This window comes from Gymnoscopelus braueri (genome assembly GCF_963280865.1).
Source record: "Gymnoscopelus braueri genome assembly, chromosome: 16".
Lineage (NCBI taxonomy): Eukaryota > Metazoa > Chordata > Actinopteri > Myctophiformes > Myctophidae > Gymnoscopelus > Gymnoscopelus braueri.
This window is the reverse complement of record NC_137616.1, coordinates 40,605,100-40,631,306: the sequence shown is the minus strand read 5'-3', so window position 1 is coordinate 40,631,306 and position 26,207 is coordinate 40,605,100. Positions and strand designations below refer to the sequence as shown.

The 26,207-nt window shown below is 41.4% G+C and overlaps 1 protein-coding gene across 1 annotated transcript in view; it reads left to right on the top strand.

Moving 5' to 3' along the window:
• adgrg6 (adhesion G protein-coupled receptor G6) overlaps positions 1-26,207 on the top strand; it is a gene marked incomplete at its 5' end in the record, with an annotated part of 74,509 nt that overhangs the window by 44,443 nt on the left and 3,859 nt on the right. Inside the window, 7 exons of the mRNA XM_080452827.1 lie at positions 1,441-1,568; positions 2,128-2,396; positions 2,667-2,778; positions 3,591-3,741; positions 5,092-5,224; positions 6,475-6,576; positions 10,238-10,393. Of these exons, the coding sequence (XP_080308953.1) occupies positions 1,441-1,568; positions 2,128-2,396; positions 2,667-2,778; positions 3,591-3,741; positions 5,092-5,224; positions 6,475-6,576; positions 10,238-10,393 (1,051 nt within the window). The remainder of the gene's footprint in view (positions 1-1,440; positions 1,569-2,127; positions 2,397-2,666; positions 2,779-3,590; positions 3,742-5,091; positions 5,225-6,474; positions 6,577-10,237; positions 10,394-26,207) is intronic.

The window sequence follows — 26,207 nt, the reverse complement described above, 5'->3', positions numbered from 1 at the left end:
GTGCATATGCGTGTGCGTGTGCAGTGCTACCTGGTAGACAGGTAGTACTGCCTGAAGCTCATACTGTGCAATGAGCTTCAAGTGCACTTATATAATACATTATGATATGATATGACATGATATGTTGTAGCTTGTAGGAGCCAAGATGTCTCCGCTAGGCCTGACAGCAATTGTTTTGGTTACAGCCTGTCTTGCTCTGGTACAATTTGTCCTTGTATCAACTAATATAACTATTAAAACAAAAGAAAAGGAAGCGCTGCCTGGGTTCAATCACAGTGGCTCAAAACAGGTGCTCTTCAGTGGAACAGGCATAGGCATAGACGCGAGGGAACCCAAAGTTCTGCTTGTGGTGCAGGATAATTCCTTTTAACAGGTCGTTCATGAAAGTCCTTGCGGTCTTGTTTCCAATGAGAACCTGTGAGCAATTGGGGTTAAGAGTCTTGCTCAGGGACAAATTTCATATCATCGGCACATATGCTGGGATAGCCTGGAATCGAACTTGGGGCAACCAGGGCCAGCTGGTTCCCTAGGCGGGCTCACTAACCACTCAGCTATGGCCGCCCCAGGGAAAAAAATATTGAGTCACACTAATAAATTATTATTCTTTTTCACCTGAAGACGGAGTGCCTCAGTATTTATTTCCCCTACAGTCTGCCTCACCACAAGCAGAACTTTGGGTTCCTTTGCTAATATAACTATTAGTTTGACCACTGATATACTATAACCACTGATTTAACTCAGGGAATGTACAATGTAACTAATTACATTTGTTGGTACATTCTAAATAGATAAATGGTCACTCGTACATTTGACTGTGTGTATCAATTTTTTATTTATTTTTTGGGGGCTTTTTATGCCTTTATTTAGAGGGATAGTGAAAGTAGGCTGACAGGAAATGGGGAGAGAGATGGGGGGTGACACTCAGCAAAGGTCATCGGGAACGCGACACACTGTCAGGCTGGCATCGCAGCTTAGGGTGCCTGGACCGCCACGCTACGGCCCAGGCCCATGACTGTGTGTATCTGATGCAATAATGCACTACATCTAAACATTCCCAGGTGCTCCCAGAATGCTCCAGACACACTTGTTGTGGTGATCTTTAAGCTTCGCAAACAAAAACATCCTAGATGATGTTTTTGTTGTCTTGATTGATGACATTGGCTGTGTATTTGGACTTGGCGCGCGTGTTTGAAATATCAGACGCTACTTACAAACATGGGTGTAATATTTGTTAGTCTTGGTCGTGTACATAAATAACACCGTGAGTGGTCCAGAGTATCGCCGGCTCGATGAAGAGGAAAGGACAAGTGGCGTCCTAAATACTGCTGTCCTAGCATATTAAAAAATCTCTCTCTGTTTCGTGTGCATACTTTCGACTCTCTCTCTCTCTCTCTCTCTCTCTCTCTCTCTCTCTCTCTCTCTCTCTCTCATATAATCCAGGACATCTCGGGGGCGTCGGCTCAGATAGACCAGAAGAACACCAAGATTCTAACCTTCATCACGTACATCGGCTGTGGGATCTCCGCCATCTTCTCGGCCGCTACGCTGCTCACCTACATCGCCTTCGAGTGAGACCGACCTCTAGTTCTTAACATTTTTGTCTTCAACTTCTGTTTGTTCCTTTCGTAGCGTGTGGTTGTTTTAATTAGATTTTCAAGCCTAGGCGGCTTTCTTCGCCCTATAAGGTCACCTGTTTGGTCACTGGAGACGATGTCGTGTGGTGCCGGTGTCGCACACCGGAAATACCAGATCTGCAAGCCCGCAACGTGTTGTGTCGCGATGTGTTGTGAGCTTGTTCTGCTACTTAAGGTGTACGACACAGCGCGTAACTATGTATGATTATGGTTTATCGTCTGTCGGGTGGAAACCTCATATGTCCAAAAGTGTTGCTTTTCAGGATTCAAATTCAAAAGCATCAAAAGTAGCAGATCTACAAGCTCGAAACGCGGCGCGAAGCGTGACGCTGTAGTATGATCAAGTAGGGCGAAAAAACACAAAAAGTAAAAAATATGGAGATAAGAGGTTTCTGCCCGACAGCAACGATATGAGAATTCCTCTACTCTCCACAGCTAGTGTGTAGGTGCCTTTGAGCAAGTAATTCATTAATTCCCCTTCCATCCCAAACAGGAAGTTGCGTCGGGACTACCCGTCCAAGATCCTGATGAACCTCAGCACGTCCCTGTTGTTCCTCAACATGGTCTTCCTATTGGACGGCTGGCTGGCCAGTCTGGACACCGATTGGCTGTGCGTGGCCGTGGCCTTCTTCCTGCACTACTTCCTGCTGACCTCCTTCACCTGGATGGGCCTGGAGTCCATCCACATGTACATCGCTCTGGTCAAGGTGTTCAACACCTACATACGGCGCTACATCCTCAAGTTCTGCATCGTCGGCTGGGGTGAGTGCTGCCGGGTGGACGAAGAGCGCCATCTAGCGTAAACACTGAAAACACCAAGACACGTCAAACACGTCATTAGCAGTGAACTTTTACTGTTTAGGCTGTATCGTTGTCAAGTTATTCACGGTGTAAAGTTATCATTACAATTTAGGCATTTAGCAGACATATTTAGATGATATATCTGCACATGTGCAGCAGCATTCAAAATGTAGACATGGTGAATGTGCTCATCATGGAGTCCTGTGCTTGTTGTGTGTTGCGCTGCTGCAGGTGTCCCAGCTCTGATCGTGGGGATCGTGGTGGCGGTGGACAAAAACTCCTACGGCAGACAGGAGTACGGCAGAGGCAGAGGAGGAGAGACGGAACAGGGGTCCTCGGAGTTGTAAGTCTATAATGGAGGAGAAAAAAAGTCATGGTTTGGGAAAAGGCAGCATGGAATGAAATTGGAGAAAATAATAAAACCTGGGCACTTCAGGAGAGACTACTCAGATAAAATATACTGGAGCGCTCGACTGGTCTGCACGTGTTTTATTGTTTTGCAATGAAAGAATTAACCCATTGATACCTGGAACGCATCTGTGTCACTTTAGATGTCTTTGGCTATTCAAAAATAGCAGATATACAAGCTCATAGCGCGGCACCGAGTGCCGCGCTACGAGCTTGTATATATGCTATTTTTGAAAAATCGTGAAAATTATTTTTTTTATATTTTTTTCCGAAAAATTGTTAGGATTTAGATTTTTTTTGACGCAGCCTCAGGTCTTAAAGGGATACTTCACTTTAGGGCCGGGGAAACATTTAAAAAATATATTAAAAATAAATGAAAAAAGTTATGGAAAATTCATGGCCCCCTCACGCATTAGAGTGTCCTACTAATGCGTGAGGGGGCCATGAATTTTCCATAACTTTTTTCATTTATTTTTAATATATTTTTTAAATGTTTCCCCGGCCCGAAAGTGAAGTATCCCTTTAATGGGTTAAACTGGTCAGAGCATGTGCGACTTGTGACAATTGTGTTGCGTTGGCGACTGGACACCGATTCAACCACAGACTCGGAGTGGTGGAATTCTCTTAGTTTAGGGGGCAGTGAAAAGACCTTGACCCTCCCTGTGGTCGAGTCGGTGTCCAGTCACAATGGCACGTCATCAAAACAAGCCGTAACCTGTGTGCATGGTGGCATGTGTCCCGTTGCAGCTGCTGGATCCAGAGTGCGGCGGTGTTCTACTCCACCTGCGTGGGCTACTTCTGCCTGGTGTTCCTCATGAACGTGGCCATGTTCATAGTGGTCATGCTGCAGATCTGCGGACGCAACGGCAAGCGCAGCAACCGCACGCTACGAGAAGAGGTGTGTGTTATCTAGCACAATGGTTCCCAAATTATTTTGGGAGGTCCCCACATGATTAGCTTTATGTCCATTGTTTTCTCACTCAACTGTAAACAAACCAGTATAAGTGTATACACATACAGGGTATTTGCATGTTTCTAAAGTTACAATTTAACCCTTTAAGACCTGAGAAGATTCTAGAAATGTCTTCTAAATCCTAATTTTTTTTTGAAAGAAAAACCCAAATTTTTTTCCCTCGATTTTTCAAAAATAGCAGATCTACAAGCTCGTAGCGCGGCACTCGGTGCCGCGCTATGAGCTTGTATATCTGCTATTTTTGAATAGCCTAAAGAAATCTAAAAGTGACACAGATGCGTTCCAGGTATTAATGGGTTAATACCAATCTAATACCAAATTGGCCAAATTGTCAAATATTACAGAAGATAGAGGCAAACATTGTTAAAATAGCAGATCTACAAGCTCACAACACCTCGCAGTGCGAGGCGTTGTGAGCTTGTAGTTTGGCTATTTTCGCAATATTTATCTGTGGAACCGAGTCAAACTAAATGTAATGCCTACAATTGCAAGTGCTTGTCAGGGTGGGGTCCCCAGTTCAAGTATGATTATTTTGGGGGGTCGCGGCCTGAAAAGTTTTGGAACCCTTGATCTAGCACACGAAGGGCCGCCAAAAGGACAGATAGCTAGATAGCTAGATAGATAGATACCGCTAGTTTTAATCATAAAGGCCATATCGGGGCCGCAGCCAGAGCCTGTGGCTATTTGGAGGTTCTTGGCGTAGAGAAGTTTGGGAACCCAGGTGTTCTAGGGAACATTTTTATCAATGTGTCAAAACGTAGCATGTGTTTCTCATGCTTGCATGCATTGTACCAGCGTTCCTTCACACCGCCACGCTCAGCATTCCAAAACCTTATCTTAACTTTATCCTCAGGAGAAATGCGGTCAAATCAACTTTCCACAAGTAATTACACGTGTCTTTTTTTGTGTGCATATTCTTATCACACTTGCCGATTTCATATTCCGTTTATTTCATAGGTGGACTGATTCCATATTCTTTTCCACACATAATAATGTGAATGACATGACAGGCTTTTCCATAGCGTCTCTGTCGGGTGGAAACTATTACTTTTCAGGATTCAAATAAAAAAACAGCAAAAGTAGCAGATCTACAAGCTGGAAACGCGTCGCTTCGCGCCGCGTTTCCAGCTTGTAGATCTGCTACTTTTGATACTTTAGTTTAGTGCAGTGCTGTAGTATGATCAAGTAGGGCGTTAATTTACGAGAAAAAAAACGCAAAAAGTTTGAATATGGAGATAAGAGGTTTACATTGTATTCCATCCATGTGAACACCAGGTGCTCAGGAACCTGCGGAGTGTGGTCAGCCTGACCTTCTTGCTGGGGATGACCTGGGGCTTTGCTCTGTTCGCCTGGGGACCGGTCAACCTCGCCTTCATGTACCTGTTCTCCATCTTCAACTCACTGCAAGGTAGTTGTTGTTACTGTCTGTCTGTCTGTCTGTTTGTTTGAAGACCGAAGTCTGAAATCGCTGCCGCTAGAGGGCGGTATCCCCCCCCAGGGTCACGGCATTACTTTTTGTATTGGATTTCCCATAGGGGAATCTTAGATCGTGTCATAAAAGAACTGCGTTCCAAAAATAATAACAGCATCACCGGGCTGATTTGTTTATTTTTTGGAACACAGTTCTTTTATGACGCAATCTAAGATTTGCCTATCGGGAAATCCAATATAATAAATAACGCGGTGACCCAGGGGGTAGTGGGAGTGACGTCAGAACTTTGGTTCTCCATTACCACTTAATACTTTTAGTCACAATTATAAAGGAATGCATCTCTTATGGCCAACTCTGTCTCGTAGGTTCGTTTATCTTATTGTTTGTTTGAAAAAAAAAATCTAACACGCCAATGACTTCAACATAAGATACTTTAACTCTTTGACTGCCAGAGTATTTTCATAAAGTACTCCCCCAGTGCCAGCAATTTTCGTGTTTTTTTATTTTTATATTTTTAATTCTTTTCATGAAAATAATTTAAAGACACATAATTTAAAGGCACAGCACAAATCCGCCACTAGAGAGCAGCACATGACAGCTTGATCAGGTTGTTGGGTCACTGTCACCCTTCTTGGGAGATTAGACAGGGAAAAACATGAAAACGGATGTGACGTAGTCCCAGATTGCCTGATCGGCCAAAATTACGATGTGATACACGACGGCGATGACTGATCGTCACCCAGACCATAGATTATAGAAGAGAACCTGTCCGTTTGTCTGTTATACTGTGTGAAAAACCGTTTGTTTTCGGGGAAAAAAATCAAAAACCGGAAACGGAATCCAGGTCATGAAACCGGATGCAGATGTGGTTGAAGTAAGTGGAACTTGAAAATAACATTGAATATTAAGCAGCATAGCGCAATCAGAGATTAAACAATGAACGCGCGCCCTGGCCGTCGAACGCGTCGACGGCCAACTGGACAAAGTAGCACTTGACGCGTTATCGCGTCGTCCGCAGTCAAAGAGTTAAGAGACTCCATTCTGAATAAATGAGGGAAATGATATTACTTTTTTTTGTGAAAATCATGAATATTGTACAACCCAAACAAAATGTTATTAAGGGCTGACTGTCTGTGTTTCTGTCTGTCTGTCTGTCTGTCTGTCTGTCTGTCTGTCTGTCTGTCTGTCTGTCTGTCTGTCTGTCTGTCTGTCTGTCTCTCTGGTAGGTTTGTTTATCTTCGTGTTCCACTGCGCTATGAAGGAGAACGTGCAGAAACAATGGAGGAGGTACCTCTGCTGCGGACGCTTCCGATTGGCTGACAACTCAGGTCTGTCTGTCTGTCCGTCCGTCGGTCTCCTCTCTCATGGGCACTGTAGATGTTGAACCTCAGATCAGTTTATTTGACTTATTTATTTGACAGTGTTGACGTGGAGTTGAAATGTGCACCATGGAATCCATCCAGACACCCCCCAAGTAACATAGAGCAAGGCTTTATTATTAAAACATAAACCCTGGGCTGTCTCTCCTGTAGCGTTGGAACTAATGAAACCTTAAACACTGAGCCACCTCAACCAACTGTGTTGTCCTCAGATCTGATTACCATTTTATATTAACTGTACCTTGTCATAACCGGAGATCCAGTGCAAATGGGTTGGCAGAGGAGTATAAAGTAAACATTTGGTTCACGTTGCAGAGAAAAAAGTGTCCCAAATGTGACTCAGTTCCGAACGGTACGAACAGCAACAAATGTCATGGAATCTGATATTTTACATTCAGAAAGGCTCATCGAGCTTGTGTTCCCAGCAGTGCAGTTTGACGGGGCAGATACAGAAGAAATCAATGTCCATGTCCTGAGATTTTGAATGAAACCTGGTCCTACAGTCAGATTGTCCGCATCAGGGTCTTGCCACTCCTGCTTCCTTCCAATCTAGCAGACATGGCTGCGCATTTAATGAAGATAAAACCATGGGTCTTTTTCCCACCCTTATCGTCATATTTCCAGTAATGGAAAAACAAAAAAAGCTGCGCTTGAATCTGTCGTTAGCAGCGTTAAGAACCTGTGCACATTGGCTACAAGTGGCCGTGCCATCAGATCAGGAAGCAGGCCGCGCTTTACCCAATCAAATGTAGTGGGCGGGATTTACATGTGTGCTGCTCGTTCCCCACTGGAAACAAACCGAAACTCATTTAACAATAGCGTCCTCGGAGTCGACAAAACCACGGAAAGTTAGTAACATTTTAACTTGCTCTTTCATCATAGAAACAAGTGGGCTTATATATATACCAAAACGATCCATGTTCTTTGGGAGAAGTGGTGTTAGTGTTCCGTGGAGAAATATTGTTAGTGGGAATGAAAACATAGTCGCACCACCGGAAGTGAAAGGCTGAAGGCAGACCAAAACCATGGTTTCCCTGAGCACAGGTCCAGCGTACAGCTCAGCCCAGAGCCAAATGAACATGAAGCGCTGTTTTTCCGTTTTATGGGTTTTATGGGTTCCCAGATTGTATTTCCAGTGGTGTAAAGTAACTAAGTACATTTACTCAAGTACTGTACTTTTACTTTACTAGAGTATTTCCAATGTTCAATATTTCTACAGAGATAAATATTATACTTTTACTCCACTACAATTATTTGAAAACTTTAGTTACTAGTTACTTTGCAGATATAAATTATTATATTATAAAGCATACATTAGCCACTTTATCCACCGCGATCTACAAGCTCGTAGATCTGCTATTTTCAAACATTTTAGTACTTTTACTTTTGGTACTTTAAGTACATTTTGATACCAATACTTTTGTACTTTTACTCAAGTAAATGTTGGATTCCGGATGTTTACTTGTAACAGAGTCCTTCTACATTGCAGTATTGATACTTTTACTTAAGGAAAACATTTGAGTACTTTTTCCACCACTGCACATTTGCAGCAGGCCTTCCTTCAGCACACATCACGTCGGTGCTGAGGATCATTCAGTGGCACATGCATTGATGAACATAACATAATGATTTATGAGTCAGTGAAGGATTATTGGCAGGAAATGTCATTCAATAAGGGAGGAAAGAGAGTTAGTCATGGAGGGAGGGGGAGGTGATGAGCAGCAGATGAATGGAGGAGTCAGAGTCAGTGAGTCACTGAGCGCGGGATAGAGGGCCTCATTCAGACAAAGATATTCAGAAGTTGAGTGAGTCAGTCAGTTGATTCAGTACAAATGGAACCACTCTCGAAGTTCAATTACATAAATTACACTTTTTTACACTTTAAAGGTTTAATGACATTCACTTTTACACCACATTCAAAGTCTTTGTCCTGGTCCTTCAAAAGTGTACAAAAAGTTTTAAGTGAAAATTCCATTCCAGTGATCCATGGCAGGTGTTTTTCTCTCACATTTCTAAAGCCTTTTCAACTGCAATGAAAAAAGAAATCTTTGCCTGCGGGTGTCGCTGGTGAGGGATTTTGCCTGTCAATCATCGCCTCTGCTCCGCCCCCCCCAAAGGAAAGGATAGGGGAGGGGAGGGGCGAGGAGGAGAGTGGGCGGGATTAATCGACTGTGACCTCACTGTCGAAGGGCCAAGCTCAGATTACTTTTCAGCCTAATTATTCAGAAAACCCCAGACCACAGAAAATCCACTGAATGTTCTAAGTTCAGTTTTTTTGGGTGTAATTGAGGTCATAAAACCCCAAATAAAACATTGAAAATAAAAAAGGTGAAAATGAATGTCATGATACCTTTAAGATAAATAGCTGTATATTCCGATTACTACTATAGAGTATCCCCGTCTCTTCAGCTCTTTAGTAAACAGAAAATGAATGTTCAGATCAGGATACAGATCAGGAAAGAGAACTCATACAGGATACAGGATTAAAAAAAAGTTTTTGTTTAATAAAGACCCCAGTTTCTGAAAAAAAAAACACTCAATAGCAATGCTTACTATCAGAATATAGAGCTTGAACTTTTTAACAAAAAACTTTGTGACATGATGGTGGTTACTGGCTGAAAACATTATCAAAGTGGCTGTGAGTAAACTTCTACCCAATGGGATCCCTCACAAAACATGCGTTCACTACAGGATGAGTTGATAGAAGGAAGAAAGACAGTGGCAGGGGGCTTGAGGCTGAGGGTCCACACCATGCCAATGTCATTTCACTTGAATTGGCCAATCTAGCCTGTCGTGCAAAGACAGTGTTTATTACTGCGATGGAGGCCGTTCTCCTCCCGACGTATTTATCCTGCAGTGTATCCTGCCATAGTTCTGCAGTGCAGACAACTCTTTTTTTGGAAGACGATATAAGAGAACTAAATTAGTTGGCAGCAGTGGTTCCCAAATTATTTGTGGAGTCCCCAGATGATTAGCTTAATGTGCAACATTGTTTTCTCACCCAACAGTAAACAAACCGACATACAGTGTAAGTGAATACAGCAGGGGTCTTCAACAGGGGGTCCGGGACCCCTAGGGGGTCCTCAGAGTTACTACAGAGGGTCCGCCAAATATTTGTGTGATAGGAACTTAGTTTTAGTGTTTTTTTTACATGAACCAATTCAACCCTATAGCATCCCTATTCTGAGTGGAACATTAGACGAAAATAGCAGGTCTACAAGCTCACCTCGTGCTTGTGTGAGCTGCTTTTTGACGAAGAGGTTTGGAGTAGAAGAGGTCAAGGCCAAAATTGAGGGTTTAAGTTAAATGTATGAACATACACATTATCATGAATCCAACATAGTGTGTAGAATAAACAAAAAGATGAATTGACACAACACTGATGATAGTGCTGTCAAACAAGTCTATGAAACTATCTATGAAATCTATGAACAAGTTTAAGTTAAGAAAGAGGTAAACATTGTGAAAATAGACGATCTACAAGCTACCGTACAGTACCACACAACTGCTTGATCCGACCCCCTAAAACAAACGATTCCTCTCGGTGAGGAGAAATAATGATGAGTCAGCAGCGTGTTAACGTGTGTTTCTCTTGCCCTTCATCCTCCAGACTGGAGCAAGACGGCCACCAACAACACTAAGAAGGTGAGCTCAGACAACCTGGGAAAGTCTCTGTCGTCCAGCTCCTTTGGCTCCAGCACGGCCAACTGGACGTCCAAGGCCAAGGCCACGCTCAACCCCTTCACCAAACGCCACAGCAACACAGGTGAGACCACACACACACACACACACACGCCGACCTACAGGAGCACAGCGTCAAATCAGTAGTGTTCATTTCACCGCATGAACCCGATCATTCCTATTCTGGAGGCGAACATTCTACGAAAATACAAGATCTACAAGCTCCACAATTCTTTGCGATGTGTTATTTTTGGTGTAGAGGGGGAAAAAGGAAGGGGAAAAGTGTAGAGCCCTGGGGGACCCCGGTCAACTAAGTATATAGGGTTTAAGTGGTTATGGGAAAGTATTGTCTGGTCCCCTGGGGAAGTGGAATAGACTTTTACCGCTTTACCCAGCAGGTGGTTGCTCAGATGGCTCAGATGAGCGAACAGGGGAGCTGTTAGGGGTTAAGTAGCCTGGGGGGTTAAGTGGTTATTTGGCAAACGTAGATCGCATTTGAAGTGGGCATTTGAAGACGCCTACGAAATGGCGACAGGTCTTGCCGTGCTTCTGTGACGTAATGGGCCTTCAAATGCAGCCTGGAAGTGCGTGGACCCCTGAATTGGGGACACAGCTACACAGTATGATTTTAAAGGTCAGCCAATGGCTACATCTGAATGGCTTAGCGATTTGTCACGTTGGCCTGTTACTGATGAATATCGGCATATCCAGTTTTCCAAGACTACAATCATAACTCCTTATTGAGCCATCAACCTCTAAAAGAAGTGATTGTGCCTCCCGGATATCTGGACGATGAAAGCTTGGAGGCTCTGTTCAGACATTTTAGTGTTTTTTGTTCCATTTTATTCCTGGCCAAGCGTCCTGCTGGGCCTGTCGTCCCTCATTCAAGCCACTTAATTTTCACTCAAGCACGCACGCACGCACAGGCAGACACGCATGCACGCACACATTAGTTGTGAGTTCATGTGTGTTTGTCTGTACAGGCGCCACAACAACATCTTCTGCTGATAAGTATAGTCACATTTTTTGCATTGTTTAACCAACTTGAATGAACATCAAAGTCAGTCAATATCCCATCCAAGTTTCAATGGAACTCACTCAAAAGGTTACTCTGCTCTTTGGGGACTCTGCATGCGGTCATGCTTATTGTTCAAGTTTGACCTCTTACTTTAATGTTCTCCATTAGTTCCCACTTTTACAAAGTAATTATGTTATTTCCTCTGACGTACACAGAGGTCTCACTGTTACAACAACATGTGTAATTTGCTCTGACGTTCTGTTTATGTATGTACTTCTGTGTTTGCCGTGTAGAGAGCTCTTCCGTCCATTAGCGAGGGAGAGAGAGAGGAGGTCCAGTGGAGGTAAAAAGCTGATTGGCTGATTGACTTCCTGCTTCTCACGCCGTGTGTTGTGATCCACCGTGTTTCCAAAAAAAAACTGTTTATGGTCAATGCTGGGCTTGGATTTTCTGACACATCAGTAATGATTCGGGGGGGGGAGGGGTGTTTGCATTTCAATATTTTAAAACAAATTGTTTTGTCACATGCTTCACATTTCTGAAGCCCAGTCCACACCAATGATTCGCAATGCAACGAGTTTCAACTTGCAACAGAATCCCCACACTGCGCCGACCTGCAACGGGGGAAATTCAGACCGCTGCAATTTCTCTCTGCAATGGTTTCATTGCAATACGAAACCGTTGCTGCAATGTACCATATTGCGACGGTTCCGTTGCATCGCGGCTCATTGGTGTGGCCTGCCCTGGGCTTTAAGACCGACATTGACCACGAAACGTTTGGAAAACCAGCCAGTGATCTGTGTTGTGATTGGCCCCCTGTGATTGTCCACTGTGATGTCATACAGGGCATTCCCATCTTCTGTTTTTTTTTTAACAACATGAGATGACCTGAGTGGGAAGAGCTCCATGTTTTACCCCAAAAGTGGTACAAAGACTAAAAGACTCCACCCACTCAGACTACTCCTGGATGAGTAAACAAGCACGTCCCCAATTGACTGGCTTCACGCTAACCCCCTGCCATCCTTATCCTTAACTTGATGTTCCTCCCAAATACATAAAACAATGACAGGCTAATAATAAATCTGGTTGTCATTAGATTTAATAACTGATAATTATCAGTGTGTGCTCTTTGTTTGAAGTTAACACAAAATGTTGAGGATAACACTGGCACATCTTGAGTGTTTCTGAGAACAAGGCCAAGTGTGGTTTTTTTTGCGTGGGATAGCGTGCCTTGAAGTGTGTGGATGTTTTGGGGGATTTTTTTTTTGCTTGGATCAAGATATGAGAGAGTCGTGGAATGGAACTCCCATTGAGAAAAAGGAATCTCTGTCCCGTGTTAATTCACATTGTCCAAAATGTTTGCATGCAATCCTGCACTCACAAGATACGTTTCAGAGCTTTTTTTAATGTACCACAGCAGCTGTCATAAGGATAAGTTTATGTCCCTCAGGCCTGCAGCAGTTTAAAACGCTGACGAAGGCCTGCGGGGGCCGAAACGTGTCTGTTCCACGTTAATTTCACAGCTTAGCCTGATTTACATGATTGAATGCATGAGTCATTAATCTAATCTTGATTCTGCTTAGTTAGCTGGGATTTAGTGACCACATGAAAGTTAAATCATGTTTGTATTGTACAGTTTTAAGAGTTCTGAAAATAGTTACATGTGTGAAATATTTCAATCCAAAATATGCGGTAGTAAAATGTATTTCTAAAATGAGTCTATGTTAGTGCTTCAACAAGGTGTCGGAAATTAGCCGGATAGTCTTTCACCGCAATTTGGAGTTTGTTGGCATTCACGCATTTTACAGTTCATTGGGTTATCCAAATAATTATAATGTTTATTTCAGGACACATTTAAGCACAAATGTAAGCTTCTATTTCTGCTCAATGACCATATTATAATCCCTGATGACTACAAACATACAACTGTACTTAGGGTCCATTTTTGAGGATTTTACTGTGTGTGAGTTATAAACAAAAACGTAGGGAGACCACTTGTAGTACATCAAACAATTGGCTTTCGAGAACATCTCTTCTTCAGGGCAGAAATGAAGTGAGTTAACATGGTAGCGGAGGTTCCTTTATCCTTGGGTATGTTTTCGTTTTTTTCCCCCCTCTAAAACTCTCTGGCGCAAACAGTTTGCTCTGCCTGTCCCGCTGTCAGCCTCTCAACTGCAAAAACAGAGACCCGCGTGCAGTCGAACCGGGCCATTATTGTTGTCACAAGTGCCGACTTTGAGCGAAAGCAGGCAGTTTTCACATTGTATCAGCGAGGCAGGCAGCAAATTGGTTTGGACCACATGGGTTATGGGGGGGGAAATTGCTTGTCGATGTTGCTGGACGTCACACTGCACCACTGATGTTTGCTCTCTCCCTGGGAGGAGCTTTGTTTTGCTGCACTCACTGCTAGACCACACAGAGCATTATGGCTTGCACTGCAGAACTCCTACAGTATGTGATGCTGTGTGTGTGTGTGTGTGTGTGTGTGTGTGTGTGTGTGTGTGTGTGTGTGTGTGTGTGTGTGTGTGTGTGTGTGTGTGTGTGTGTGTGTCTGTGTGTGTGTCTGTGTCTGTGTGTGTGTGTGTGTGCGTGTGCGTGTGTGAGAACGTTGAGAACGGATGTTGAGAACGGACGTTGAGAACGGACGTTGAGCAACCGTGCTCCAAGGTTTATGTCCAGTTTGGCAGGAACGACTGTGTTGAATGCCCAGCTATATAGTCCATAAACATCATTCCCACACATCTGTTGGTCCAGGTGTCTACTCATGCTCGACGGCCACAACACAAATTCTAAAAACCCTAATGGCAACAGAATAACAACATAAGTCTCTCCCAGCTATTGGGGAAAAAAATAACAATCGTTTGGCAGGAACTGTTGTTCTGAATGCCGAGCTGTAGTATATTCACACACATCTTTAGACCTCGTCCAGGTGTCTGTTCATCCTTGGAAATAAATAAACCTAAAGACAACAGAATAACAACATTAGTCTTACCCTGCTATGTGAAAAATGCAATAGTGATAGCCTACTGTATAAGCGATGATAAGGGCTTTGTTACTTTCGTAACTTCTTTCTTTGACAAAATTCAAAATAGGTTATGCGCATAAACGATTTAATTTAGCATTTTCAGCTTTGTTTTACCAGCAAATTGTGAAGTTAACCAGGCATGTAATGGAGGCCCTAAATACTATTTAAGATATATATATATATATATATATATATATATATATTATATACAAAAATAAAACAAAATATAATGGCAATGACGGTCCATTTTTTGCAGTACATTATTTTTCAATATGGATATGAAATATTGGTATTATTTTGTACTTGCCATTCACAGTGGCACCGTTAATTGCCTCTTGTATCACCAATCTTTGAGAAGCCATTGCACTCTTTACCGAATCATTTAAGAATATTACAATCGAATCTTATATGCTATATAGGAAAATCCAGGCTGCTGTTTTGCGATCTATGTCTTTGTTTTATTGTTCCGCTGCCTGCGGTATCTCCTACTCTCTGTCTCTGTCAGAGCACAGGTGCACAGTGTGTTTCTATGCCAGACGTGTCCACTGTCTATTAATTCCAGATGTATGAAATGATTGAATTACTGCACAGAAATGCCTGGGTGGGTGTGGCAGTGCGGCTTCACAAGTGTCATAAAGTGAAAATTCCCCTTTATTTTCCCCCATCATACAACAACAACAGCAGCAGGTCACTATAGAAGTCCTGGCGTCAGAGCCATGCTCCGTGGGTCATGGGAGTGTTTTCCTTATCCAAAATCCCATAGTCTTTCAACTCACATCATATAAGATCAAGGGAAAAACAACTCTGTGACCCCGGGAAGTCTCGGAAGTGGCGTCAGACTTCGGTACTCTGTAGTGCTTACTGCTTACAGCTCTGGATACTCTATTTTGAATTAGGACATTATTTGACTTTTTTGGACAACATCTGTATTTTTAAGCACTTTCAACCCTTAATTTGGGCATATTATGAGCGAAAATGTTGAAAAGTATTCATTGGGTTGGAGGGGTTCTTTGCGAATTTGATGCCCGCTTGGACCAGGTCAACTGGCATAGCGGATAGACATTAGGGGTGTTGGACAAAATGTATGTAAATCGCGATTCCTATTATCAATGATTCTGAATCGATTTACAATTTCGAAAAATCAATTTATAAAATATATATAAAATAAAACATATTTTTTTTAAATTTGGGCATGTTATTATAAGCGAAAATGTTGAAAAGTATTCATTGGGTTGGAGGGGTTCTTTGCGAATTTGATGCCCGCTTGGACCAGGTCAACTGGCATAGCGGATAGAAATTAGGGGTGTTGGACAAAATGTATGTAAATCGCGATTCCTATTATGAATCGATTTACAATTTCGAAAAATCGATTTATAAAATATATATTAAAAAAAAAATCACTAACTCCAGTCACTTTCACTTCCGCACAGCAGAGGGAAGGTGTGTGTGTGTGTCATTGTCCAGCTGACGCTCGTAGGCGCTCGTTAATGTTACTTGCATCAAGGCAATTATGTTGCGTTTCTGCATCAAATAGAACTGCACCTAATCTAAGATTCCATTAAAGCCAAACATTCTTACAAGCGACCCTCTCTGGTATAATATAATGTGTTGTTTGAGCTGTTGGTAATAACTAGGCTACACTTGGTTGTTAAAGTCCAGATGACAACAATATGTTGTGAATTAAAATATATACAACTGATTGGGAATAATTTTTAAATGAGGATCAATCAATCGTGAGATAGCAGGAGATTCACAACCCTAATAGACATCCTCAAAATCACACAAACCCACTTTAAGTTATGTTTGACTATTTCACTTTGATATGCTAATGCATTCCTCAAGCTGGAATTTTTTATCAGTATTATTTTGCATGTTTTATTCATGTATTCTAACGCACATGTTGAAACACTTTACAGAACTGTTAGAGAACTGAGCATATTGAAGGCATACTGTATATCTCCATGCGTACTGTAGGTTTCTCCTTCATAAAAGGCTTACTGACTCTGTACCTCCCACACGAGGACATCCGCTTTCTCTTGGTAGAAGTTATGTTTCCGAGGACACTTTCCGTGACACTGTGAAAATGAACCACTTTCAACCTGCGGTCCCTATTTTGGGCATGTAGTGTTGAGCGTATAGATCAGCTTTTTTTCTATTTTTACTATTAGTCGTACAGCAAAGTATATAAGGCTTTAAGCAGCGAAAAGTAATGAAAAGCGTTGATTGGACGTGACTGAATCCACCCTGCAACATACCCACTGACAATATATTGAGCCTAATCCAAACCATCTCGCCCCTTTTACGCAAGTTCTCTGTCTTTCTGAAAATACCAAAGGTTCTCCGCCTTTTCCTGAAAACACTAAAATGTCTCTGCTTTTCTCCATTCTTGAAAATACCATAAGTCCACTAAGTACACAAAAAAATTGGACTCTATACCCCACGCGCCACACTGTAAGACTGCACTTCACACCAGCTCGTCTGTTTCCCCAAACCAGGGCCCTTCTGTGATCCATGTGTTTGTAGGTATTGTGAAATACTGGGGAACGTAAGTGCTTATGGCACTGAGATAAGAGAGTAATCATAATTTGACATTTTGCATGGGGAAACTCCACCAAATGGGGTGAGACGTCTTCCTCTGGGAGTTAGGAGGAGAGTAATCAGTAACGTCAGAATAATAAGTAAGGAAATAAAATCATGGAAAATGAAAGAGAGCCGTGACTGGAGCGCACGCCAGTGAGAGGCAGGGTCTGACCCTATCAGTTATTGGAAGTACTCCGATTTTGCTTTACTTAGGGCGTAAGTTAAAGTACCAAATGTTTTCAGAATAGCAGATCTGCAAGCTCACATCACGTTGCGATGCAGCTATTCAATCGTCTATTTAAGTACATCAGAATGGTACTTAAGTGCAGTACTTGAGTAAATTCACTTAGTTACTTTTCATTGTTCTTCATGTCCCAATTGGAGACAGTTTTGGACGTTGTGGAGATATTTTGAGCCTGACAGCATAACAATGTCATTCCTCATTGGATTAATACAGCTACAAGATCAAAGATAACACAAAAGAACAGTGATTATTGGTTTCCTTGCTGCCGAGACATGACATGCTTGAAAGGAAACCCCATGAATAACAACCCAATGCGATCATTGCTCGTCTGAAGTAACACGCTAAGTTATCTCTTTATCACAGAAGAGGTAGCCAGTCAAACATGAGATGTTAGGCTTGGCTCAAATTGCGTCACAGTATTTTTTACGATCGCCGTGGCTCAGTTTTCATAGAAGTTTCAATGTACTAAATTTTTTATCAAAGCCAAAATGTTTAATCAAACGCTCTGAAGAAGCCCCTTATAGATAGACTATTAAAACAAATTGATACTTCTATTCCTCTCCATCATAGATGCAGATATTAGTTACTTTTCAGATTTAGTTTTTTTTAAATCCAATCACCTTTATTTAATTTTTTTTGTGTTTTAATATTCTTCAATTATGCCTGGAAAATATATTTTAAAAGATCAAAGTGTTGACTATTAAACCATATAATGGGCCAACCTTCCACTTTTTTTTTTTTTAGATGTCAACTTCATAACATGGCATAGGCTATCTGACGGAGTTGACATCTGACAGTCTGACAGAGTTGACAAAATGTTTTATTTTTCATTCCACAGCACAGTCGTAGTGAAGAGACCATTTTTTCCCACAAGTTGCTTAGAGTTCTTTTAATGCTAATAGAATTACACCTTTTTTTATTTTTACAATTTCTTTTTATCCCACGATTTTTATAACCCTTTTTCACCCGGTGCCAATTATCTAAGTGATCCTGGGCGCTTCACTCCCCCCGCCAGCCTAGGGAGCCCAGAGCCGAGCTCATGCCTCCTTCAATGCAACCAACTGACCTTTATCACCTGACAGGGGGGAGTTTTAGGACGTAGCGCGTGGAAGGAACACGTTATTCCAACCAGTTCCTTTCCCCTCCATCAGGCGCCCCGGCTGTCATGGGGGACGCTGTATAGCGACCAGGATTACTACATGTTTTTGTGAGGGTATTACCTATCCTAGGAGACACTGGGAGAACATGCAAACTCCACACAGAGAGGCCTTTCGCAAACCCCACCTAGGGTATGGGCGCTAGGGTATAACACATAAAATAAAAAATATGTTTAAACATTTTTTAAACATATTTTTTATTGTGTTTGGATTTAGAAGGACTGACAGAGTTGACATGTTATGGTTGGGCAAATGTTATATTTTTGTTCATTCCACAGCACATTTACAATTTATTTTTCCAAGTTGCTTAGAGTTATTTTAATGCTAATAGAATTACACATTAAAACATATTTTTTATTTAGTTTGGATTTAGAAGGACTGACGGAGTTGACATGTTATGGTTGGGCACACCAGACAAGCTACGCGTTGGTAGCTACTTTTGATGCTTTTGTGTGATGCTGTAGTGTGATCAAGTTGGGCCATTCTAATACAAAAAGTTAGAATATGGAAATAATAAGTTTCTGCCCGTACGTCTTCCACCGCTGCTAAGAACCTTAAAAAGTAAGAAGGCAAGACAGTCGATTCGGCACGGTGCTGTTTTACTGTCGAACGAAACGATTCTTTTGACGTTTTATTGAACGCGACTCGAGCCAAAGGCGGAGAGAGATCAGATCAACTACAAGACATCAACCCATAGCTGGAAGGGCCAATGAAATCCCACGGCTTAGCGAGTTCCTATTCTCTTCTCCCCCCCCTCACTTTGTTTCCTTTTCATCTTCACCTCCTTGTTACAAACATTTCTGCCCACAGGGAAGCCATGCACATTCCTACTAAATTCCCCCCTTTTTGCACCAGCTTTTTTTTCAGACTGCCACATCAATTCTTCCATGACTCCTCCGGTCTGTGTTGTGTTGTGTTGTGGCCAGAGCCACCTGCTGGGTGCGTTCTAATGACAGAGTGCCGACAGGATACAGTAAAAGCCTCATTTCGCGCGACGGTGTTGTAGGTCGGGCTATTTTTGAAGTGTGACACCGTCGTGCGACGAAGTATGAATTGGGCTTAACCCATTAAGACCTGAAGCCGATTCTACAAATGTCTACTAAATCCCAACAGTTTTCTAAACAAATTATGTTGCTATATCAGTGGTTCTCAAACTTTTTCATAATTGTCCAGGACCCCCAAAATTATATGTATTTGGCCGCGGACCTCCATCTCAAAATATTTGGTTCCAGGGACCCCCCAGAAGCAACACATTTGCACACATTTTCTAAATTTTTCAAAAATAGCTCTGAGCTTGTATATCTTTTGATTTGATTTGATAAACTTTATTTTGAACTTACAGATAAAATAAAACAAGAACCAAGAACAATGAAAGCCACAATATAGAAATAAAATACAAATGAAATAAACTAAAAACATTTAAAATGCGATCATTGATCATCCCCAACATGTTCAAAAAGGAGTAGGATGAAGCAAAACTTATTTACTCCTACCCCTGTCTTATTTAACATTCATAATCCATATAAACAATTACAAATGTAACATATCATATAAATCATATGATATCTCTATCTATCTATCTATCTATCTATCTATCTATCTACCTACCTATACCTATCTATATACATCTTATCTCTATATAATATATATATCTAATACATATAGCTCTATACATAACCCATATGTACCCATACCCACTTGCTTTTTTATTTTATTTTTTTAAATAAGTTAATTAATGAATACAATCAACCCACCCCTTCCTCCACTCTATAACAGCTAATGATGTCCTTTTTATACATCCTCTTAAATTGTGCTATATTAGTGCTTTGTTTGAGTTCTAAATCCAAACCATTCCATAATCTGACCCCACAGATTGTGATACACTGACTCTTTCTAGTGGTGTGTACAAGAAGTTGCTTTAGGTTAAGCTCCCCTCTTAAATTATAACCCCCCTCTCTGTCGGAAAACATATTCTGTATATTCCCCGGTAGTACATTATTTCTTGCTTTATACATCATTTGAGCTGTTTTGAATTTTACCATGTCCATGAATTTCAAAGCATTTAACTGTAAAAAAAAGAGAGTTGGTGTGTTCCTGATATCCTACATTGTTCACAATCCTTATTGCCCTCTTTTGCAGTATGACCAATGGTTGTAAGTTACTTTTGTAGGTATTACCCCAAATCTCCACACAATAATTCAGATATGGCAAAACCAGTGAACAATTTAGAATGAATCTTGCTTTTCCCAGTATAGAAACGCTTCTTGCCAGCTTAGCTCTTATATATGAAATATGGGGTTTCCAGCTGATTTTGTGTTCTAGCATTACACCAAGAAATTTAATTTCGTATTTCGTATAACTTTCTATCTTTATATCATCTATCATCACAGTTGCTTGTGTGTCAATTTCCTTATTTCCAAAAAACATGATCTTTGTTTTCTTCAAATTTAATGACAGTTTGTTTTTGTCAAACCACCGTTTCAATTTGTTCATTTCTGATGTGATCACCTTCAAAAGCAGCTGCAGATTGTCCCCAGAACAGAAAATATTCGTGTCATCGGCAAATAAAACAAATTTTAAAATATTTGATACTTTGCAGATGTCATTTATGTAAAGTATGAACAGTTTTGGGCCCAAAATTGAACCCTGAGGAACCCCACACGTGATGTCCATGAGTGTTGACTTGTGCTCACCTAACTTTACAAATTGCTGCCTGCCCATCAAATAGCTTCTCATCCAGTTCAGCACTACCCCTCTAATACCATACCTTTCCAATTTATCTAATAATATATCATGATTAATTGTATCAAAGGCTTTTTTTAAATCTATAAATATTCCTATAGCATACTTTTTTTTATCTATACAATTAGTGATCTCTTCAATTAATTCCATTAGTGCTAAAGATGTACTTCTGTTTCCTCTGAAGCCATATTGACTGTCAGTCAGCAGTTTGCAGTTTTCATATCTGCTATTTTTGAATAGCCAAAGCGTAAAATAATGCCTTTTCTCACACTGTCTGTCAGTTATGTAACATAAGAGATTTAAATAGGTTTAAATAGGATTAAACCTGACTTAGGCCAAACGATTTGATGATTTTCTCCAGACTCCAATCACAAAAACATAAAAATTGCCTATTTTGGCCTATAAGTCACACTGGGGAGATAGGCCATTATTATTTATTATACTAAAAGGGGAGGGAACAGCATGATCCTTTTCAATTAGGAGATAGGCGATTTGACCAGAGGTGGTCAGTGTCATGAGGAGCTGACTTAGGCAAAAATATCATTTTCCTCCAAAAATTACTCAGGCCATTAGTTTACGAAGGTGACGATATTTCCCATCGAAAACTAAAACCGTAAGCACAAAGCAGTAATATTATGAAGCGCTTTGTTTGTACTCTCTGTACTTTTGTGTTTGCTTGGATGGCGAGCACTGCTGTTCCGCTTATTTAACTATTTATTGAAGACGGTGTCCAGGGCACGTCATGGACTTAATTGGAATGGTACAGTATGGTTGCTTCATGTTTTTTCAGGGTTCTTTTTTGCTGGAGGGGATCCATGCACGCCTCTGCTTTTGATATCCTCCCTCTCTGGTCATTCATTTCTATCGCCAGTGGGGTTATGTTTTATCCCTGCTTTCTGGTCAGGCTGAATTAAATGTATATACAACTGAAACAAACTGTGAAAACACCAAAATACAGTGAGAGGGCAATGCGTTTCTGCAGGTAAACACCACCACACTACTCCAGTGACTGATAACTGATTTACATGGGGTGCAAATCCAAATGTCTATGCCTGATATGTCAGATTGACACCCCTGCCCTAAAGGTAAAACATTTTTGAATAGAAATAATAATGACTTCCAACATAACACAGACGCCCTCAAGTAAGTAGTAGCCTTGGGAACCAACTGGGAACCAACTGTCCCCGAGCCATGTGGCTCATGGGGCAGGAGCCTATCTCCTGTTTCTGTAGCGTGAGGCAGCTTCATGTTTAGACCACTTATTTGTTTACCAACATTGAGACTGGACGCACAGGTGATTGTTTCATGCAATCAATTCCCAACATATTGTTTCGGGGTGCGCTGGTTTCAGTTCATTCAACCTCATCCTGTGTGTTGGCTATAGTGAGGCGCGTCCTAGCGAGACATGACAGAATGGGTTTCATTTGGTGCCGGCCTGCGCGCACATACTGGTTCTTATCAGTGTGACGTCGTCTGTTAAGGGGTCTATAAGTACACCCCCTGGGCAAGACGCAGAGTCACAGGGTCTTACCCCCAATCCAACCCTTGATGCTGAGCGCCAAGCAGGGAGGCACTGGGTCCCTTATTATATAGTCTTTGGTATGACCCGGCCGGGAGATTGAACCCTGACCTCCCAATCTCAGGGCGGATACTCTAACCTCAAAGCCACTGAGCTGACTGAAGCCCTCGAGGTCCAACAAAAAAAAAACAATAAAACGATGATCAAAAAACTCTCACAGTAAAACAGTCTCCCGTGTCTTCAAAGTTTTCAGGTATAGACATGATTGATCGCTGGATGGAGTATAGAGAATGAATGATCCAAATATGCGTTTTATTTGTTTGACTGGCGGTGGTGGGTGAGAGAGGTTCTATCTCTGGCAGGAGGATACAGACTAAAACCATCCGAACCCAGTTGGCAGAACACAAGACAGCCTACACACACACACACACACACACACACACACACACACACACAGACACACAGGCACGCGCAAATGTATGCATGCAGGCGCGCACACATTTGTATTACTATTCTTGTGAGGACATCAACATTTTAGGACAACTATTTTACGAATGCTATTTTTTAGCATTTTTAACTGTAAGCCTAAAGCCGAAGAATTGCAGATCTACAAGCTCACAACGTGTCGCAGCACGACACGTTGTGAGCTTGTAGATCTGCAATTTTTCGGTGCATGACACTGGTGCGCAACTAAGTATAAATAATTGTATAACTCTTAATTCCGACCCTTAACACATTGCATGCCAGTCGCGTAGATCTACGCGAACCTATTTAAAGCCGCAGCGTGCCAGTCGCGTAGATCTACGCGAACCGCCGATTCCCATGTTAAGTGCCCCAGGTGCACTTTCCGAATTTTTTTGATCCATTTCCGTTTCCGGTTTCCGGTCGGAAACGGAATTATTCGGGTTCCGGTTTTTTCGATCGTATCCGCTTCCTGTCTGGGATCCTGTTTAAAACTCGATTTTCTCTGGTTGTTGTTTTTCTCCTCGCTGATCACTGTTTACCGTTGATCGGCTGTAGCTTCAAGATGGCGGCACGGATTTGGAAACTGTTTTCGCTCGCCGTTTCTCACGGATCCGCTGTGTGTTTAGAACCAAATGAACGCGCACTTTTAACTTATTTAGCGAGGTCTGTGGCGACATGAAAAAAACTAAAAAACAACAATAAAACGCTGGCACTGGTGAGTACATTATGAGATTAAACTCTGGCATGGAATGTGTTAATCTAACCTCTAAGTATCTCTAAAAATCTATTTTCAACCATAAAAGAACCATTATCTTGTGAGGAACCAGGAAAATGGTCCTCACAACGTCTATTTCTCAAATTATACTATACTTGTGGGGACTTGTGGTCCTCACAAGTATAGTAATAGTAATACACACACACACACACACACACACACACACACACACACACACACACACACACACACACACACACACACACACACACACACAGAGACACCCAGGTATCCAGATATTGAGCAAGAGTGTCCTCTCCATGAAATCGATCCCTGCGCCTGATCTAATCTTTACACATTTTTCACTTTAATTTCCTGTTTGTATCTAGTGAAACAAATACGACAGGAAAACTGGATAAAGTCGATAAACATTTTTCGATGCCCAGAGGCAGAGAGTGATGGAGATATTGGCATAGGGAGTGCATTGCTGGCTTTTAAGTGATATTGAATTTAATACCCCCCTGTCATGCAACCCATCCGGTTTATTATTTTCCCTTTCAACTATTGGCAAACAGTCAGCGTTCCGTTCACAAAGAACAAATACATTATTTTCAGTCAAGTTGATCAACCTTGCCCTCAGTGGCGGAAGGTAACTAAGTACATTTACTCAAGTACTGTACTTAAAGTACAGTAAATTTACAATTTAAAAAAACACAAAGGTTTGGCGGACCCCCTATAGTAGCCCTGAGGACCCCCTGTTGAAGACCTCTGCACTAGATCCCTGGGAGATGGAATGCTGAGGTGGAGCGCCACACCTCCCATCAGCTCCCAGTACTTATCGCACGACTTGCCGCACCCAAACCGTGCTACACACCATCGCTGGGTTGGTGATACCAGGGTTTGAACCCAGGACCTTGTGGTCCAAAAAGGCAAGAGCTCTACCGACTGAGCTACCCGGACACAATAGAACAGTGGTCTTCAACCTTTTTCATGCCAAGGACTCCTAAATTGATATACCTTCGGCCGCGGACCCCCATCTGAAAATGTTTTGTGCCAGGGACCCCCAGAAGCAAAGATTTGAGTTAAAAATGTTCGCTTTAAAAAATATATATAGTCTAAGATATGCACACATTTTCAAGATTTTTCAAAAATAGCAGATCTACAAGCTCATAGTGCGGCATAGATCTTGTAGATCTGCTATTTTTGAATAGCCAAAGCTAAGTGGTTAAAATGATTGTGACGCTATGTTAACTAATTTCACTTGGGACCCCCCAAGGACCCCCCCAAGGACCACTGGTGGTCCCCGGACCACTGGTTGAGAACCACTGCAATAGAAGGATAGAAAAGGCTGCGAATCGCGCCTATAAAGTAAATAAGAACAGCTTCACAGTATGTCTTGGGCTTACAATCATAGTCTCGTCCTTCTATAAAACCCACCATTAAGTGTTCTTAACCAGGAGTGAAACGAGCCAGGCTCTTTGCTAAAACACACAAAATGAATGTTGAACATACTGTATAAGTTGATTACATTTTCAGAATAACAGTGTGTGTGGTTTGATTCAATGCATATTCAGGCCTGCAGTTCCACCCCGTCCTGCTATCGACTCAGCATGGGATCCTGTACTGTAAAAGCACTGGGAGTTATTATAACAAACAGTCATTATGGCACATACAGTAATGAAGTACATTTACTAAAGTACTACATTGTATTTTTACTTTACGCAGCACTATAGTATTAAACTTAACTGTTCTACCCCAGAATTTAACCCGGGTCTCCTGCGCAAGTGCTGAAATCTTTATAACTGAGCTAATAGAGCCTGCTTGCTTGGTTAGGGGAATTGACTTTTGACCTTCTTGTCAAACCAGAAACAGGATCATGTCAAAGGTCGCGTCCAACCTAGACACAGGAGCTAAATATCTCAATAGAAGAGTTGGGAGACCAAATGCAACCACCCCAATTGGATAAGTTATATTGTATTAACATACAAATTGGACATACATATATATATATATATATATATATATATATATATATATATATATATATATATATATATATATATATATATATATATATATATATATATATTTATTTACATAATACTAATTATTAATGTAATTAATTATTAATGACATCTCTGAGGCAAATATTGTACTTTTTACTCCACTACAATTATTTGACAGGTTCAGTTAATAGTTACTTTGCAGATTAAGATGATTATTACAAAGCATACATTAACCTATTTCATACTTTGGCTATTCAAAAGCAGCCATTCTCTAAGCTCATAATGTGTCGCAATGTGACACGTTGTGAGCATGTAGATCGTCTATGTTTGAAAAAGTTTGACACAATTTGTGAAACTATATAACAGAAAGAAAAATGTGTAGTTTTAATTGTGATACTGTAATACTTTTAATTGGGGTGGTTGTATTT